Source organism: Engraulis encrasicolus, chromosome 14 (genome assembly GCF_034702125.1).
Source record: "Engraulis encrasicolus isolate BLACKSEA-1 chromosome 14, IST_EnEncr_1.0, whole genome shotgun sequence".
NCBI classification, from domain to species: Eukaryota; Metazoa; Chordata; class Actinopteri; order Clupeiformes; family Engraulidae; genus Engraulis; species Engraulis encrasicolus.
Genome location: NC_085870.1, coordinates 9,732,987 through 9,748,508, shown reverse-complemented (window position 1 = coordinate 9,748,508; position 15,522 = coordinate 9,732,987). Strand labels below are relative to the sequence as shown.

General features: G+C 44.8%; 2 protein-coding genes across 2 annotated transcripts in view; both read right to left on the bottom strand.

Moving 5' to 3' along the window:
• The window catches only part of shmt2 (serine hydroxymethyltransferase 2 (mitochondrial)), a 59,044-nt gene extending 49,385 nt beyond the window's left edge, over nt 1-9,659 (bottom strand). Inside the window, exon 1 of the mRNA XM_063214899.1 lies at nt 9,528-9,659. Within this exon, the coding sequence (XP_063070969.1) occupies nt 9,528-9,560 (33 nt within the window). The 5' untranslated portion in view covers nt 9,561-9,659. The remainder of the gene's footprint in view (nt 1-9,527) is intronic.
• A 2,065-nt stretch (nt 9,660-11,724) lies between these two features.
• On the bottom strand, nt 11,725-14,874 carry LOC134462980 (neurexophilin-2). Its single transcript, XM_063216241.1, has 2 exons — nt 14,785-14,874; nt 11,725-13,695 (listed from the first exon to the last, which is right to left on the bottom strand). Exons 1-2 carry the CDS (start codon nt 14,872-14,874, stop codon nt 12,838-12,840), a joined length of 948 nt encoding a protein of 315 aa, XP_063072311.1. The 3' UTR covers nt 11,725-12,837.
• Between the last annotated feature and the right edge of the window lie 648 nt (nt 14,875-15,522).

Below are 15,522 nucleotides of genomic sequence, written 5' to 3'. Positions count from 1 at the left end.
ATAAGTAAATAATACAGATGAGAACGTTAGCAGTGTGAATTATGCATGAGGGCATTAGTGTAATTTTCAAAAGTAAACAGATACGCAGCACTTCTGTCTTGTGACTAAAGAGAAATCGCACCATAAAAATAAAATTAACACAACATGCACACTGTTACAAATATGAAAAAGATGACTTGCTAATGAGCCCCTACATCAAAACAGTAACACCTGCAACCTGCAAGGACCAAAAGATTCACTACACAAACACTTTAAATGATATGAAATAAATAAAAATAACAAAAGGCCTTCCTGGCTCCTTCATGGCTGACACGCCAAAAAAAAAGAAGAAAAAAAAACATGACCTAGCCTCATCTCTCCATCCCATTAGAGGACGACGGAGAGGGTGTTTCAATTAAACTCTAAAATTTAAAAGCAGCAGCTGGCCTTCTTTAATTCCCTCTCCTTGCATCTCTCCAGAGATGGAGGACAGGAGGGGACTGTTAGGGTTGGGGTCGCGGTGATGGTGTGTGTGTGTGTGTGTGTGTGTGTGTGTGTGTGTGTGTGTGTGTGTGTGTGTGTGTGTGTGTGTGTGTGTGTGTGTGTGTGTGTGTGTGTGTGTGTGTATGGTAGAGGACAAGGTGGTGCTGATGTGAATGAGGGTGGGGTGGGAGACAATGGTAGTGGTGAGAAGTTGGGGAGGAGGATTTTAAGGATGGGGTGGGGGTGGGGGAGTATCAAGGGAGGGGCACAAGGGGGGGACACAAGATGGCACACTAATGGGTGCTGGCATCGCCCCCCTCCCATGGCCTCCTGTCAGTTTTGGGACCCAGGGGGGACCTGGAGGGCTGTGTTGCCTGTGGAGACTCTGCGGGCTCTGGTGGTTACTGGCACCAGGATGGGGGGGGGGGGGGGGGGGGCGTTGTGTAGCCTGTAGAGAGGTGATGTTGGGGATATGGGGTGGGGGTGGGGGTTGGTGTGTTCTCGGGAGGAGAGAAGGCGTCCGCCACCGCACGCCTCGGAATCACACGGGTCAGTGCGCGCTGACGGGCCCCGTCCTTTGCTGTCGGCCCCTTCCTGCTGGGGCTCGTCACGCACAGCCACCACCGCCGCTAGCTCGGGCTGTGCTACTGTGGGAGAGAGAGTGTGTGGACTATGTGTGCGTATTATGTGAGAGTGTGTGTGTCTGTTTCAGTGTGAGAGAAAGAAAGAAAGGACAGAATGAAAGAAAGAAAGAAAGAAAGAAAGAAAGAAAGAAAGAAAGAAAGAAAGAAAGAAAGAAAGAAAGAAAGAAAGCGAGACAGAGAGAAAGAAAGAAAGCGAGAGAGAGAGAAAGAAAGAAAGAAAGAAAGAAAGAAAGAAAGAAAGAAAGAAAGAGACAGAGAGACACAGAGAGAGTGTGACTGTGTATGGGATAAATGGTTGTGTATTTGTGCAAGAGTGAGAGAGTATGTGTGCTAGTGTCTGAGTTTGTGTAAGAGAGTGTGTATTTCTATGTGCATACATGCGCGCATGTGTGGCTGTAGTGTGTGTGTGTGTGTGTGTGTGTGTGTGTGTGTGTGTGTGTGTGTGTGTGTGTGTGTGTGTGTGTGTGTGTGTGGAGTGTGTGTTTGGAAGACACCTCTAGACGTAGACGTCATGGCGAGCGCTCAGCTGTAGCCATGCCAGCGGGAGATGCAAGGTTTGAGGTGGCAGTGAGTGTTTAGCAGTGATGGCTCTCTCCATCAGGCTGGCCACTGACAGCAGACAGACGGCTTATCCAGAACGCCGCGACAAAGGCAGCTGGGGCGCCCAGGAAAGGAGCACAGCACCGTAACAACACGAATCTCCTTAAGAGAGCGGCCATGGGTGTGATTATTAGAGGAGAGGACTACTTGATTGCTAACCTGGCTGAGCATTCGTCTAGAACTATGGCCATACGCGCAGTGTTGCCAAAAGAAAATCAGCCAAAGTCCCTATTGGCTCGCTGAAAAGTCTCAACATGACGTCATGACATTACGTATGACGTCTAGTGTTGCACCGATACCATTTTTTGGCCCCGATACCGATACTTGGCTGTGCAGTATTGACCCATACCAATACCCGATACCTGGCTGTGCAGTATTGGCCGATACCGATACGCGATACCTGGCTGTGCAGTATTGACCCATACCAATACCCGATACCTGGCTATGCAGTATTGGCCGATACCGATACGCGATACTTGGCTGTGCAGTATTGACCCATACCAATACCCGATACCTGGCTGTGCAGTATTGGCCGATACCGATACCCGATACCTGGCTTTGCAGTATTGGCCGATACCGATACCCGATACCTGGCTGTGCAGTATTGGCCGATACCGATACCCGATACCTGGCTGTGCAGTATTGGCCGATACCGATACCCGATACCTGGCTGTGCAGTACGATACCTGGCTGTGCAGTATTGGCCGATACCGATACCCGATACCTGGCTGTGCAGTATTGGCCGATACCGATACCCGATACCTGGCTGTGCAGTATCGACCCATATCAATACCATACCGATACCACCATATTTGAAATGTATGTATATGGAGGGCTGTAGTGCATACTACTTGGATGTAAAATCATTGCATGGCTTTGTCAGGCTGCTGCCTACCTTTGTGTAACAGGAAAAAGACTAATACAAAATGAATCCAGCAGAAAGTTTTATACTTTTTAAATACCTCTATGAAATAACTAATTTCAAGGCTGATTAAGTGTCATACAAGCACCTATAAATGGTATGGGTGCCCTATTTGTTGGTACTCACGATACCAATACCACCATTATAGTGCCGATCCACCGATCCACCGATCCACCGATACTGGTATCGGTGCAACACTAATGACGTCACAGCGTCACGCATGGCGCGCTGATCTACAGAAAACGTGCCCACAGGCCTTCGTCCACAGTAGAAATGGGCGGTGCTAGCTAAGCTACTTTTTGGAGATCAGGGGTGAGTTTCTCAAAAGAGAAGTTGTTAGTCTGTTAGCAACTCCGGTAGTTGCCAATGGGAAAATGCATAGAAAACAACAAAGTAGCCAATGAAGTAAGCAACTTTGGTTTTGAGAAATTCACCCCAGAGCTGATCTGCATCCCTGCTTAACCATGGGAAACGCTTCTGACGGCGGCGCAAAGTCACAGTTATGTTAAAAAACAATGAATTCTTCACTGAAAATGTGCGTTTTAAAAAGTCGCAAGATGCACTAAAAAGTCGCTAAAGGCGCTACCGCTAGATGAGGTTTGTAGTCGCCAGGGACGTCAAAAAGTCGCTAAATCTAGCAACAAAGTTGCTTATTTGGCAACAATGCATATGTGTAGCTCTCGAAAGGCGTGGTTTCATAGAAAAGTTGAACTTTGCATTTCATTGGAGAACTTGTCTGATGTTTTAATCAAGTGCTCCTTTAAATACCCACAAATTTGAAAATACAATTGACATTGCACTATGGATGTCATTGTCGACACGTGAATCCATGCGATTGTTGTCTGAAACAACTGTCGTGTTATTTTTTCCATTCTCTACTACGATTAAACTTGGACTACGTCACATCTCTGAAAATCCCACAAGGCTGATTGGTGGGTCAGCCTGGCGGTTGGGGATATGGTCGAATCTGAAAAATCCAACCAGATCCTGAAGTAGCTTGCAAAGCTGAGCGGAAACATGCAGCTCTGGCAAAAGCCAGATTAATGGATTACAACAGCAATGGTTCCCAAACTGGGGGCCGGGACCCCTTGGGGATGGGAGAATGAAGGTGCTGCAGAGGGGTCACAGACTTTGAATAAAAATGGGAAAACCACTGGTCAACAGTTATCATAATTCCATCAAATGGTTAGTAACAGTGTTCCCTTGCATGGTTAACCCTTGTAAGGTGCTCAGGTCTGTGGGCCCTGTTTTCAGTTTTTCGTTTCAGAAAAATAGTAGGAATTATTATCCTTCCACATTGAGATCAACTAGCCTTGGCTCATTTTCTGTGAAGAACATGAACCAGAAAGAAATGTAGTGCCCTCCCCTGCTTGTTTCCATTACACAGGGGATGCTCCTGGATCTGATGGACCAAATGCATTTGGAGGACTTGGAAATCAATATTTTCCAAACTTTTTTGATACAATACTCAAGGCAGAGGGTGAAATATGTGGAAGGAATGCATATATTTTTGGGTCCTCCAGTTATGCATCAATGCTGCAACCTTGTATGGAGAGCACCAGCGGCTCAATCTGAGAGCTTGGATTGAATTAAGTCTTTCTCCACTGCCTTTTCTTTCTCTCTGCATCGCTCACCCTTAAAAACATAAATACACACATTTTTATGATGCCAGTCATCAAAATCTAGCCAAAATAAAGGTGGGGGATTCGCAAAAATATTCTTAATAGGCCAGAGGCGTTTTGTTTGAAGAACAGTGTGTTATTGATGACTAATCCTCCTAACAGTTGGCCTTTAGAAAAGTCACAGAAAGAACTGGAGCATGTTCCTGCTCCTGTAGGCCAGCAATGTCAAAAAAAAAGAGCAGAAAACAGACACAAACAAGTGTTTAGCGTCTAGAGCGGACGCACAGTTTACCAAATGGGTTGGCCCAGTTGACTCACAGGTCAGGAGGACTGACTGGAAGAAGAAAAAAAAGTCAGTTGGCTTCAACTCCTTATTTTTTTCTACTGTCCGTCCACCGTCTCCCCCCCACCCATTCCTATGGACAGAGAGTCAATTTTACAGATGACTGCTGTCCATCAGCTGAGCGACAAACAACAATCAGCCATGTAACAACAGGTGACGAAGGATGAGGCGCAGGGGGCAGGAAAAAAAGAAAGTGACAAAGAGACAGAAGAGGAGAGAGAGAGAGAGAGAGAGAGAGAGAGAGAGAGAGAGAGCGAGAGAGAGAGGTCAAGACAGAAAGCGAGACGGAAAGAAAGCGGATGAAGGAGACTCAGAGGGAGAAGGTGTCAACGGGCCAGTAATATCGCTCAGCCTGACAGCCTTCTCCATCCTGTTCTGTCACTGACTAATAGGTGGGCTGCCGTTACAAATTGCCTTTTGATGCAGGAGGCCGAGTCACGGGTGACCAAAGGGATGGTTTCAGCGGCAAGGAGGGAAGAGAGGGAGAGGGGGGGGGCAGTTTTTGAGGGTGACAGGGCGAAGCGTGACCTCAGGCCTTTCGCTTCTCAGAGACTCTTGAGTCAATTTAGAGGCTGCGAGAAGTCATGGGACAATCAAGCAAGAGGGGAAAAAGGCAATTTCCTGCGGAGAGAGAGAGAGAGAGAGAGAGAGAGAGTGTGGGAGAGAGGCGGGTGACACCATCACCACGCCACGCTTCTAACGGATACGGCAAGCGAGGGTGAGCGCTTTTGTGACAGGCAGCCAGTGTCCACTTTGGTCATCCTGCATTTACTGGACAACAAGGCTGAAAATCTCAGCTACTGGACAGCATTCTCAAGGCAGACCTTTCCATCATGTGAAAAGGGGAGGTAGCGGTCTACTGGACAAGCGACAGGACCAGGATGTGAAGCAGCAGTGCCGCTAAACGGATGAGAGATGGCACAGAAGAGCTATCATGGAGCTGAAAGTTGAGTGGGACTTAAAAGCGTCAGAGGCAGGGAAAAAATATATTAATATGGATCTAGATTATGCTTGCATATTTAAACAGTTGGAAAATCAATTTACTTGGCAAGCGCTTTTGAGTCTTCACAGCCATGTGCTCCAATGCAAACCCTTCCCCGTCCCCCCTCCCCACCAACACAACCGCCCCCTAGCCCGCCAACCCTTCCGCCCCCGAACGCCACATCTATTTTCAAAATCGGGACAGCATGCCCCAGAATAGAAATGATTCCAGTATAAATACATCAACTAGATCAATTATTAAACATTTTGTTTAATTCAAATTGAGCTCTGAAAAACGCCAATTGAATGCGTGATTGACACTTTGATATGAGCACTGCCTTCAACGGCTTTGAAGCCAAAAAGCTGCACTTTCTATTGGCACTTAGCCGACCAGAGAGAAGGGATCCCTTGGAGAATAGATAACAGGCCTATAGCATAAACCACAGCACTCTAGCTATTGTAGGAAACAAGGGGGACAACAGCTCTGAAGCAGATATGAAAGATGGCACAAAACAGGGCCACATTGTTGAGCTTATGTTAAAATTGAAAATGCAAATGGGCAAATATTGGCTTCGCTGTGCATGTAATCAGAAATATTTCCACCAATAAATAGTCTGGTAAAATTGTGATTTCAGCAGCTGCAGAAAATGGAACATAGGTGTGGTTGTTAATAATCATTGGACATTGCCTTTACAGGAAACTACTGAGACAAAATAAGATGCCGCTGAGGTCAGAAAACAGGTCAGAAGTACAGCAGAAACCCAAATAACACTGTTACGGGTCTGTTACGTACAGCTGTCTTGTCCTGCCTGGACTGGTTGGACTGGCCTGTCCCACTAGTATTAGTGTTACTGTGGCTTGTGCAACACGGCAGCTGTCATTATCCAACTATCGATTGGTTTACAAAAGAAGGAAGGATTTGTTCAACTTAGTAATCGTATTTATCCATGCTGTTGAAATTACTGGTAAATATTTACAGTAAAATGGTAAAAAAGGTAACTGATTAATAAATATTAAATAAAACTATAGTAAATCATGTACAAAAGTTAGAGGGGGAAAAGTTGTGCAAACTTTTAACGAAAGCTGTGACACTACAAAAAAGGCTGAAACGTTTTGTTGCACTGTTCTCTTCAATAGCTTAGCCACAAAAGTTTGTGTTATCTATTCATATTGTGCACAAGGATGACAATATCAACAGCTTCGTTACAAAATGACATACTGTGTATATCCATTTCGGAACATTTTGCGAAATTGACATTTTTGTATTGGGCATTTCATTGCATTGCATAGCAAAATGCATTTTATTAAAAAGTTTGTTCTCAAAATATTTAAATGGCAAGAATTCACAAAGATGATGGGGCATCTGAACAGTCATTTCCAATAATAAAATGCAAAAGTCAAAAACGTTGGATGTCATTTAGCAACGAAACTTCATACAGAAAAATTATAAATGAGCACATTCCATCATTGTTGACAGAACAGCCTTTTCATAACACCCTGCTTGAAGACTCAACACTCAACAGTGTGCAGGGAGAGGGAAAAGCAGCCCGGTTTGTTCTCTCACTTGGCCTACTACGATTTGCAACTCATAAAAACAAAAATGAGGGGCTTAGGGTTTCTCAACCCAACCAGCAAGCCAGCAAAACCCTGGAGGCGGAGGGGAGGGTGGGAGTACAGAGCTCAGTCCTGATTGGCTGGTTCGTCCAGTGAGCTTTGACTCCACAGCTCCTTCCCTCCAAATAAAAAAACAGTTACTTAATAGTTGAGTCATGTTGTTATGGAAGCGTAGTGATAAGGTGAAGGAGGGACTGGACTGTACAGACAGACAGACAGACAGACAGACAGACAGACAGACAGACAGACAGAGAGAGAGAGAGAGAGAGAGAGAGAGAGAGAGAGAGAGAGAGAGAGAGAGAGAGAGAGAGAGAGAGAGAGAGAGAGAGAGAGAGAGAGAGAGAGAGAGAGAGAGAGCCAGGGCAGAGGGGCTGAGCTGGTTACGGACCTGTCTGGACCGGCTTTGTTTTGGCTGGAATGGGAGGTGGGGTTGGTGGTGGTGGTGGGGGTGGGGGTGGGGACGAGAGGGGTAGACCTAGGCTGGCTTGAACAAGCTCCTTCAAACTCTTGCAGTACATACTCGGTGTGTTTTTTTTTTATTTCCTCTACCGGTTTTGCTTTTTTTTAGAAGTCTCCTGCTTGTATTTGGACCACTGTCAGTTTACTCCAAATCTGCTTGGAGAGAGTTGTTGGGTTTACACTCCCAATCCCTGCCCCCGGCCCAGTAACCATGCACACAGCAGTGTAGTGTGGAGGGGCCAGGACAACAAAAAAGGATGGCAACACTCGCCTGTGTCTGCCTTTCACTGAGCTCCACAGTGTGTGATAAATCCTGGGAGAGAGAGGGGGAGCAGAGCAGAAAAGCTTTTCAAAGAGAGGCCTTGTAGGCAACCGCTAACGTGGTTAGATTGCTCGGCAACGTGTAGCACGCTGAACTGATTTCCACAATAGGAGAAGCATGCAGGCACGTGAAGCAGAGGCTTTCCAATAAGTAAACTCAAATGATCTATAGAGGGACTTTTATTTTGAAGTGGAGTCAGTTGAGCACAACAAACTCTTTGTCTGCACCTTGAAACTCGGGTGGCCTTTACAAGTTCATATTGACAAAGAAACACACATCAAAACAAAAACAAAACAATGGCTGGCATTTCCAAAACAACAATGCAAACTCTATCTCTCTCACGCCACGCAAAAATACAGCAGCTTCCAAGATCCCTGTCCCCCATGCAAGACAGGGGACAACTTCTTCAAAAGTTCAGCAAAGCTTTATCTCAACAGACCTTCCTAGAACTACTTGTATCATTAGCCCCAGTCTATTATTGGAACGGCAGCATATATGGGGCTGATAACTGCTGTGCTTGCTTTTGTATTTTGTACTGTACTTTGCACCTCGAGCTATTTTGCATATCTTGGGTCACGTCTAGTAGCCTAAGGGTAATTGATACGGACGGAGCTATCTCTGGTGATAAATAGGCCTACAACTTTTTGAAATAAGAGGAAAAGGTCTTGACTTTTCAACCGATAGGGAAAATCTTATTTGTGGGATATACAAGTACACTACCAAGGAAACTTGCTATTCAGTCACTAAGGGGGGAATGCTGTGTTGCTAAAATACTTAGGCATAAATTACACCATTTAAGACAAAACTGTGACCTTTACTTTCCCTAAAAATAATAACTTGGGACTTGAAGACCAGTCGAACTGAAAAAGACCCAGTGAGGTTGCATAATCACCCCTCGGAGAAATTTCAAAAGCTTTCAAGCTTTCATCACAAACATGTCAAACTTAGTAAAACACTGACAGATAAGACATTATACCAGGGTAGCTACAATTACTGTTAGCAGTATAGTTATTACCAATGTTGGCCATGTTAGCAAATCCACCGTTATGTTACCTGTCATGTTATTCTACATGACAGCTTTGTCTGTCTCTTGACAAGTAGGCGAGTACCTTGTGCACAAATGGCACAGCGATTAGTTCTAGAATGTTTCCTCTTTAACCATATTGCAACAACGTCTCTGCTACAAGGTATCAACTCCTGAAAGATACATGTGTCCAAATAACCGATAGACATTCCAGGTCTGCTTAGAAGTTAGTTACACTTTACTACCTTGCCACGTCTGTAAGGAGATGTTAGCATCGCGGCTAATGTGCAGCTATGCCGAGCCTAACCTGACACGACATTAGAACTACATTCTTACAGTAGCCTATTGCAAATGTCATGACACCATGTCATCGCTGCATGCCATAGAAGGTGCATTTATGTAATAATGTTGTCCTATTCCTTCAATGCGGTAGGTATTTCAGTTAGCTTCTTCAAATGGTTGGCTTTGCTTAACTCGCATCACATATGTAACAACACCGTGCATAGCCTATCTACTATATCAAAAAATACTCACCCTGGCCAACTGTCGTATCGTGAAAGAGAGCATCTTTGAAGTTCTTTATAGCGGTGCAGTTCACTGATGAGACCTGGCCACGCTTGCTTTCCTGCGTTTAAATGGAACATGTAACACGGTGCGGCTGACCCTTGTATGAGGTTAAAGCGCCTCGCCGCAGTGGAGCATGGGATTTGGAGTTGAAACTCCTAGTGATGTAATACCCACATAGATTTTCATGGGGTGGTCATGTTGACACGCTTTTTTCGAGTATTGTTGTGGTTCTGTGTGTCTTTCTTTTTAACCACCTCAACCTGTGTCCTTGTTCATGTATAATATCAATATAATTCCATGCATATATTTTATACCATTCTTATTCATCCCACAGACAATAGGCCTACATTGGATTTAGAGGAGGCAGTTTGTCTGTGTGTGTGTGTGTGCGCGTGCGTGCGTGCGTGCGTGTGCGTGTGTGTGTGTGTGTGTGTGTGTGTTCTATTCACCTATTCACATGTGGCCTATAGGGTTGCCATCTACCTTATTCGCTCAGGAGGTCTGGGGGTCCTCCCCAATAAAATGTTGTTCGTCTAAGAGGCAATTTCTTGCATTTTAACCAAATTGCACCCCCTTTACAGCTCAATATGGAACCATACTTTTGTTATACGGGATAATTCTGTATTTCAAGGGACGGTTGGCAAGCCTATGTAGCCTACTTGCAATGAAATGACACACAGCATTGGCTTGCTTTGGCAATGACCCCTTACCTCTCATCTCATCCCAGGCTTCTGTACTGTGCTTGTCGAACAGGCTATTTATACGTTACAGATTGTACAGATGCATTGTGTAAATTGCATACTTAGGAACAGAATATTATTTAGTATCAGAACATTAATGCATTAAAGCACATTACAGATCTGGGGCTATTGCCATGATTAGGCTTCTGCAGCAACGGCCTGCTGTTAAAACTGATGATGTTTGGTAGATTTTTGTTTTTGTTTTTCTTTCTATATCTTTTCTTGTGAAATCAATAGGCCTACGTACATGGTACAATTAATTAGCTTACTAATAACCTGGCACCCTTTTCTGGTTACTACGTAGTTACTACCGTATTCATTTAATGATACACCATTTCCCACCAGCAAGGACAGATGACTGTAAGGGCAACTGGGCCCAGGCTCATGCCAGAGTGCCTACCAGTCACCGATTTCAATCCAGCTTGTTGTGTCTCTTATTATGCCCTCATTGTGTAATTGCCTGTATGTGCGGCACTCTAGCAAGTTTCCTGCCTGTATTTTCAACAGTTGTGATGCATGTTAGCGATGCTAATTTCAGATGCAATGGTGTACAAAAAATGGGATATCTCATGGCAAAATATTCCTTTTTTTCTGTGTTGGAGTCGTCCCCTAATGTGTTTTACGGTGCTGCAACAACCTCCCTGTCTCCGAGACAAAGTTCTCCCTGGTGGAGACTAATGAATAAACCTAACCTAACCTAACCTAACCTAACCTAACCTAACCTAACCTAACCTAACTATGCACAGCTCCACCAGGATGGCCCCACAAGTGGGAAGCCCGTTAAATCACTCCTTACTAGATGGACAAATCACTTAAAGAGCAACGTTTAACCCCTTAACTTTATAAATCTGTTGTTACCACCAGTATGGTAATGACCAAGCCGTGGTGCACTAAAGGGCCTGTGTTGTGTCATAGTAGTGTGGTAGTTACATTTCAATGACTATTACAGCGTGCCACTGGAGGTACGGTGTGCATTAAGGGGCAATGTTGATTGTGTCAAAATATTTTAACAAAACATATTACGAGGGAATTGTGACTTTCATAACACCTGTCAGCAAAAATATAAGGGAAAAGTTTGCCCGTTTCGGTAGTCTGAAAAACACACCCTCTGCTTTGACGCGTTCTATGACGTGGGCTGAGGAGGACGGTGTTGTGGGTTAAACAATGACAATAGTTTATCCAAACCAGCAGAATTGCTAATCTCACCAAGTGATATTCAGAGTTAGGTTGTCACTTGTAGTCCATGTAGTCCAACAAGGTATGGCTTCTCAACGCTGCCTCCTGCCTCTGTGACTCTGGAAATCATTCTGGAATATCTGAAATAAATTCTATAATATGGAAAACACTGCATATGTAAAATTAACACATCATCACAGTGAAAAATGCAAATTAATTGGAAATCCACGGTGGCTTTAAATATTTATTTGTTGTTAAGTATTTACATAAGTAATTTTATGTTGTTTACATGTCATATCAAGCAACAATGCATATCCTCAGGAATTCCCAGAAGTCTCATGTATAGTCCATTTCACCAAGCGAACCATGTTTCCAAAGACATGTCCATTTTTTCCTTTACATGATGCACCAAAAATAAATAAATTAATTAATAAATAATAGAAGTTGATGTGTATCTCAGGTAGCACTTTATATACTATAAAAATACCCATTTACTGACTGGTTTATGCTCTGCCTCTGAAACCCTTAAACAGCCATTGTGAAACCACAGGTGAATTCATGAGAAACGTTTGACAACAGTATTGGTTTGTTTTGGTAATGAATAGGCCTAGTGGAGAGACTTCATAACAAAAGTCCTTAGTCAAACACATTTGGGCCATTTTATGCTATAAATAAATAATTGATACAGTGCAATATTTAAGTTAAAAAATCTTTCAAAATGGCTTTTACCATTATCACATTTCCACCAACAGCGAGTACAAAGAATAGAATGAAACTAACAGTTAAAGAGATTTTAATGTGGGTTGCCATATATTTTGTGCATATTCTATCTTAATCATTTCATATACATTCTGATAAAAGTAATATATAGTCCTCTGATCTTGGGAGCCACTGTCCTTTAATGATGACGTGTTGCTCTCTTTTTCGGAGTTTGAAAACAAGGGGCTCAAATAAACAAAGGTACAATCGGATGCCACAATGACTTGTTGACATGTTATTTTTTGGTGTAAAGTCACACTGAAGAAACAGCAATAAAAGTCACTCTCCCTCTCTCTCCCTTTTGATTTTTTACGAAACAAAACCTCATCATAAATAGACAGGGACAAGTAGAGGAGGGAAAAAAACTATCCTTGGGCTTTGAATACTGTATTTACAAAGAACCTTGGAAACAAATAAACATCAAAAATGCTTTAGGTTTTTGAAAACTCGTCAAAATATGTCCACCTTGGTTCTAGAACCCATATTCTCTTCAAAAACACATTCTTTAACACGGAGAGGAAAAAATGTTCTGAATAAAAGACATAGCAGTAATCAGCAGAGCCCACTGCCTCATCCATCCAATCCCCCCCCCCCACGCACCCTCATCCGAAATAGGGATGCTCTTTCTGGGAGTTGTGGTCCGGACAGACCTTCTGAACGAGCTTGTAGTCGTGGCTGAAGAAGGAGATGAAGATGCAGATGACCTTGAAGGGCTTGGCGCACTGCCAGGAGGAGTGGAACTGGGTATGCTCCGTGTAGCAGGTCTGCGAGGGGTCGTACAGACACTGCTTGGGCTTCTTGGAGCGGTCGTACCGCTCGTACTCGTTGCGGCAGTTGAAGGTCTTGACCTCCTTGGGGTCGAAGGTGGACTGGTGCGGCTGGTACACCTGGAACTCTGAGGGCTGCATGGGCGAATGGGGCGACAGGGGCTGCTGCTGCTGCTGCTGCTGCTGCTGCTGCTGGAGCACCTCGAACTCCACCACTTTGGAGGGCGGCACGATGCTGACGGACACGTTGGCCAGGCTGGAGGAGTTGTGGCGGAAGTAGACGGTGAAGGTGCCGTTGATGTGGTCCACAATCTTCCCGGTGAGCATCATGCTGAACTTCATGGTCTTGACGTTGAAGTAGAAGTCGCCCCAGCCCAGGATCTTCTTGGTTTTCATGGCAGTCTTAAGCGAGGGCTTGCGCTTGGGCCGGTACCCTGTCTGGTCCAGGAGAAGGGATTGGTTTCTTGACCACTCGTAGGGGTTGTGGGGGTTGTAGCTGCTCGGGAGTTTGGGCTTTACCGGGAGGTCCATGCCGGGGAAGTTTCTGGTGGGGTAGTACGGTGGCTTGACGCCTCCGGGGGACCCCACTCCCACACCACCCACCCCGTACGGTAGAGTCTTCACCACTGAGCCGGCCGGCACCATGTCCAAGTAGCCCAGCGATTTGGCTGCTTCTTTCCCCAGTCCATGTACCTGAGGAAACACACACAAGATACAAGATTAATGTCAGAGAGAGTAGAGAGAGAGAGAGGTTCCATTGGCCCATTGTTTCCGGGTTCTATTATTGCAAGGGGGAGTGGGGGGGAAATCCCCCTTTAGGCAGACCTAGGCAGACCTAAGGACTGTTCTATTCAATGCTAGGAGTATTATGACACGCCCCTTTAGGCAGACCGGAACCTGGTCATGTTAGGTGCCCATAGCAACCTATTACATTGGCATATCTCTATATACTTAAAGAATCTCTGTTAATGTCATGGTATAAATATTCATCTGAAACTTTCATTCTTTGCGTGGGGTAAAATGGGATTTTTTTTTTAAATTGTAAAGCTATCTGTTGCTGTTCCACAGCTTTGGTGACACCCTGAAATAAAGCCTCAAATATAAAATGCCTGACTTTTTTGTGCATCTGCGGAAGGCGCCCTTTCAACAAGTTCATCAGTTGCAAAACATTGCATGTTAAAAATCCTGGCAATGAAGTTAACATTAATCACGATCCATTGGCAAAAGGGTAGGCAATTAGCCGCCCGCTCTCTAAAAATGACACGGCACGTCTTTTTACAGTATCTCTCCCAATGTCCTTGATGATAAATGTCAGCATTGTTTTTTAATGTTCTTGTTGATTTATTTATCAGAGTCGTCATCGCGCAGTCACAACGAGACCGCTGACAATTAATTAAGTACATATCAGTCAGGGTGCAATGAGCTGAGAAGACATTAAGACACCCCCACACAGCATGTGCGTGTTCCTACCCCCCCCAACCCAACCCAGGGCCGGATTAAGATGGCTTGGGGCCCCCAGGCTACAGATTGCTGTGGGGCCCCTTGGAGGGCAAATTTCACGACAAATTTACATAGACAGTGTCATAATTACAAGCTAGGTTAATAAGGGTAACATATCAACCAAGTGTACTCAACATAACGGATGAATTTTTCAATATTGCATCTTGTCACAATTCTACAATTTTCCACTTTTGGTCAGTCAGTGGCCCCCTGGCAGGTGGGGGCCCCTAGGCTGCAGCCATATCTAGCCTGTGCATTAATCCGGCCCTGCGCCACCCCCACCCCACCCCCCTGTGGCACGTTCCTGACTTCAGCTCTGCTCAACAGTGGAGGTGGCAGGAGCAGCTGGCACTCTAGCAGGGCCTCTTGCATTCTGTATGCAGGTTGTCAGACAGCGTGCGCGCAGACACACACACACACACACACACACACACACACACACACACACACACACACACACACACACACACACACACACACACACACACACACACACACACACACACACACACACACACACACAGTCTTTGATCTCTCCACCACTTTGTAAAAATTCTATTTTTACAATGCATTTAATTCAGCCGTCACTGATGTTTTATTTTATTTTATTTTTTTTACACAGCAAAAGTGAATTGGGATGTGAGGTAATGGATGTCTCTACAACGCCACTGTGGTTTGTTCTCGTGTCATTTCTTTTTTCAACTCTCCAGCTTCAGTCCTTTAATCCACAGTCTGGGTGCTTATTCACAGAGATGACTGACTGGAAATGTTGCCTAGTTTCTTTTATCCTGCTTCACAAGCTTCAAACACAAAACACAAAACACACACACATACGCGCGTACATGCACACGCACGCGCACACACACACGCACGCACGCACGCACACACACACAGTTGCTCTTTCTGTCATTCAGTCTCTCTCCCTCAAACACACAAACACCCCCCCCCTGCCACCCCCACACACACACACACACACACACACACACACACACACACACACACACACACACACACACACAC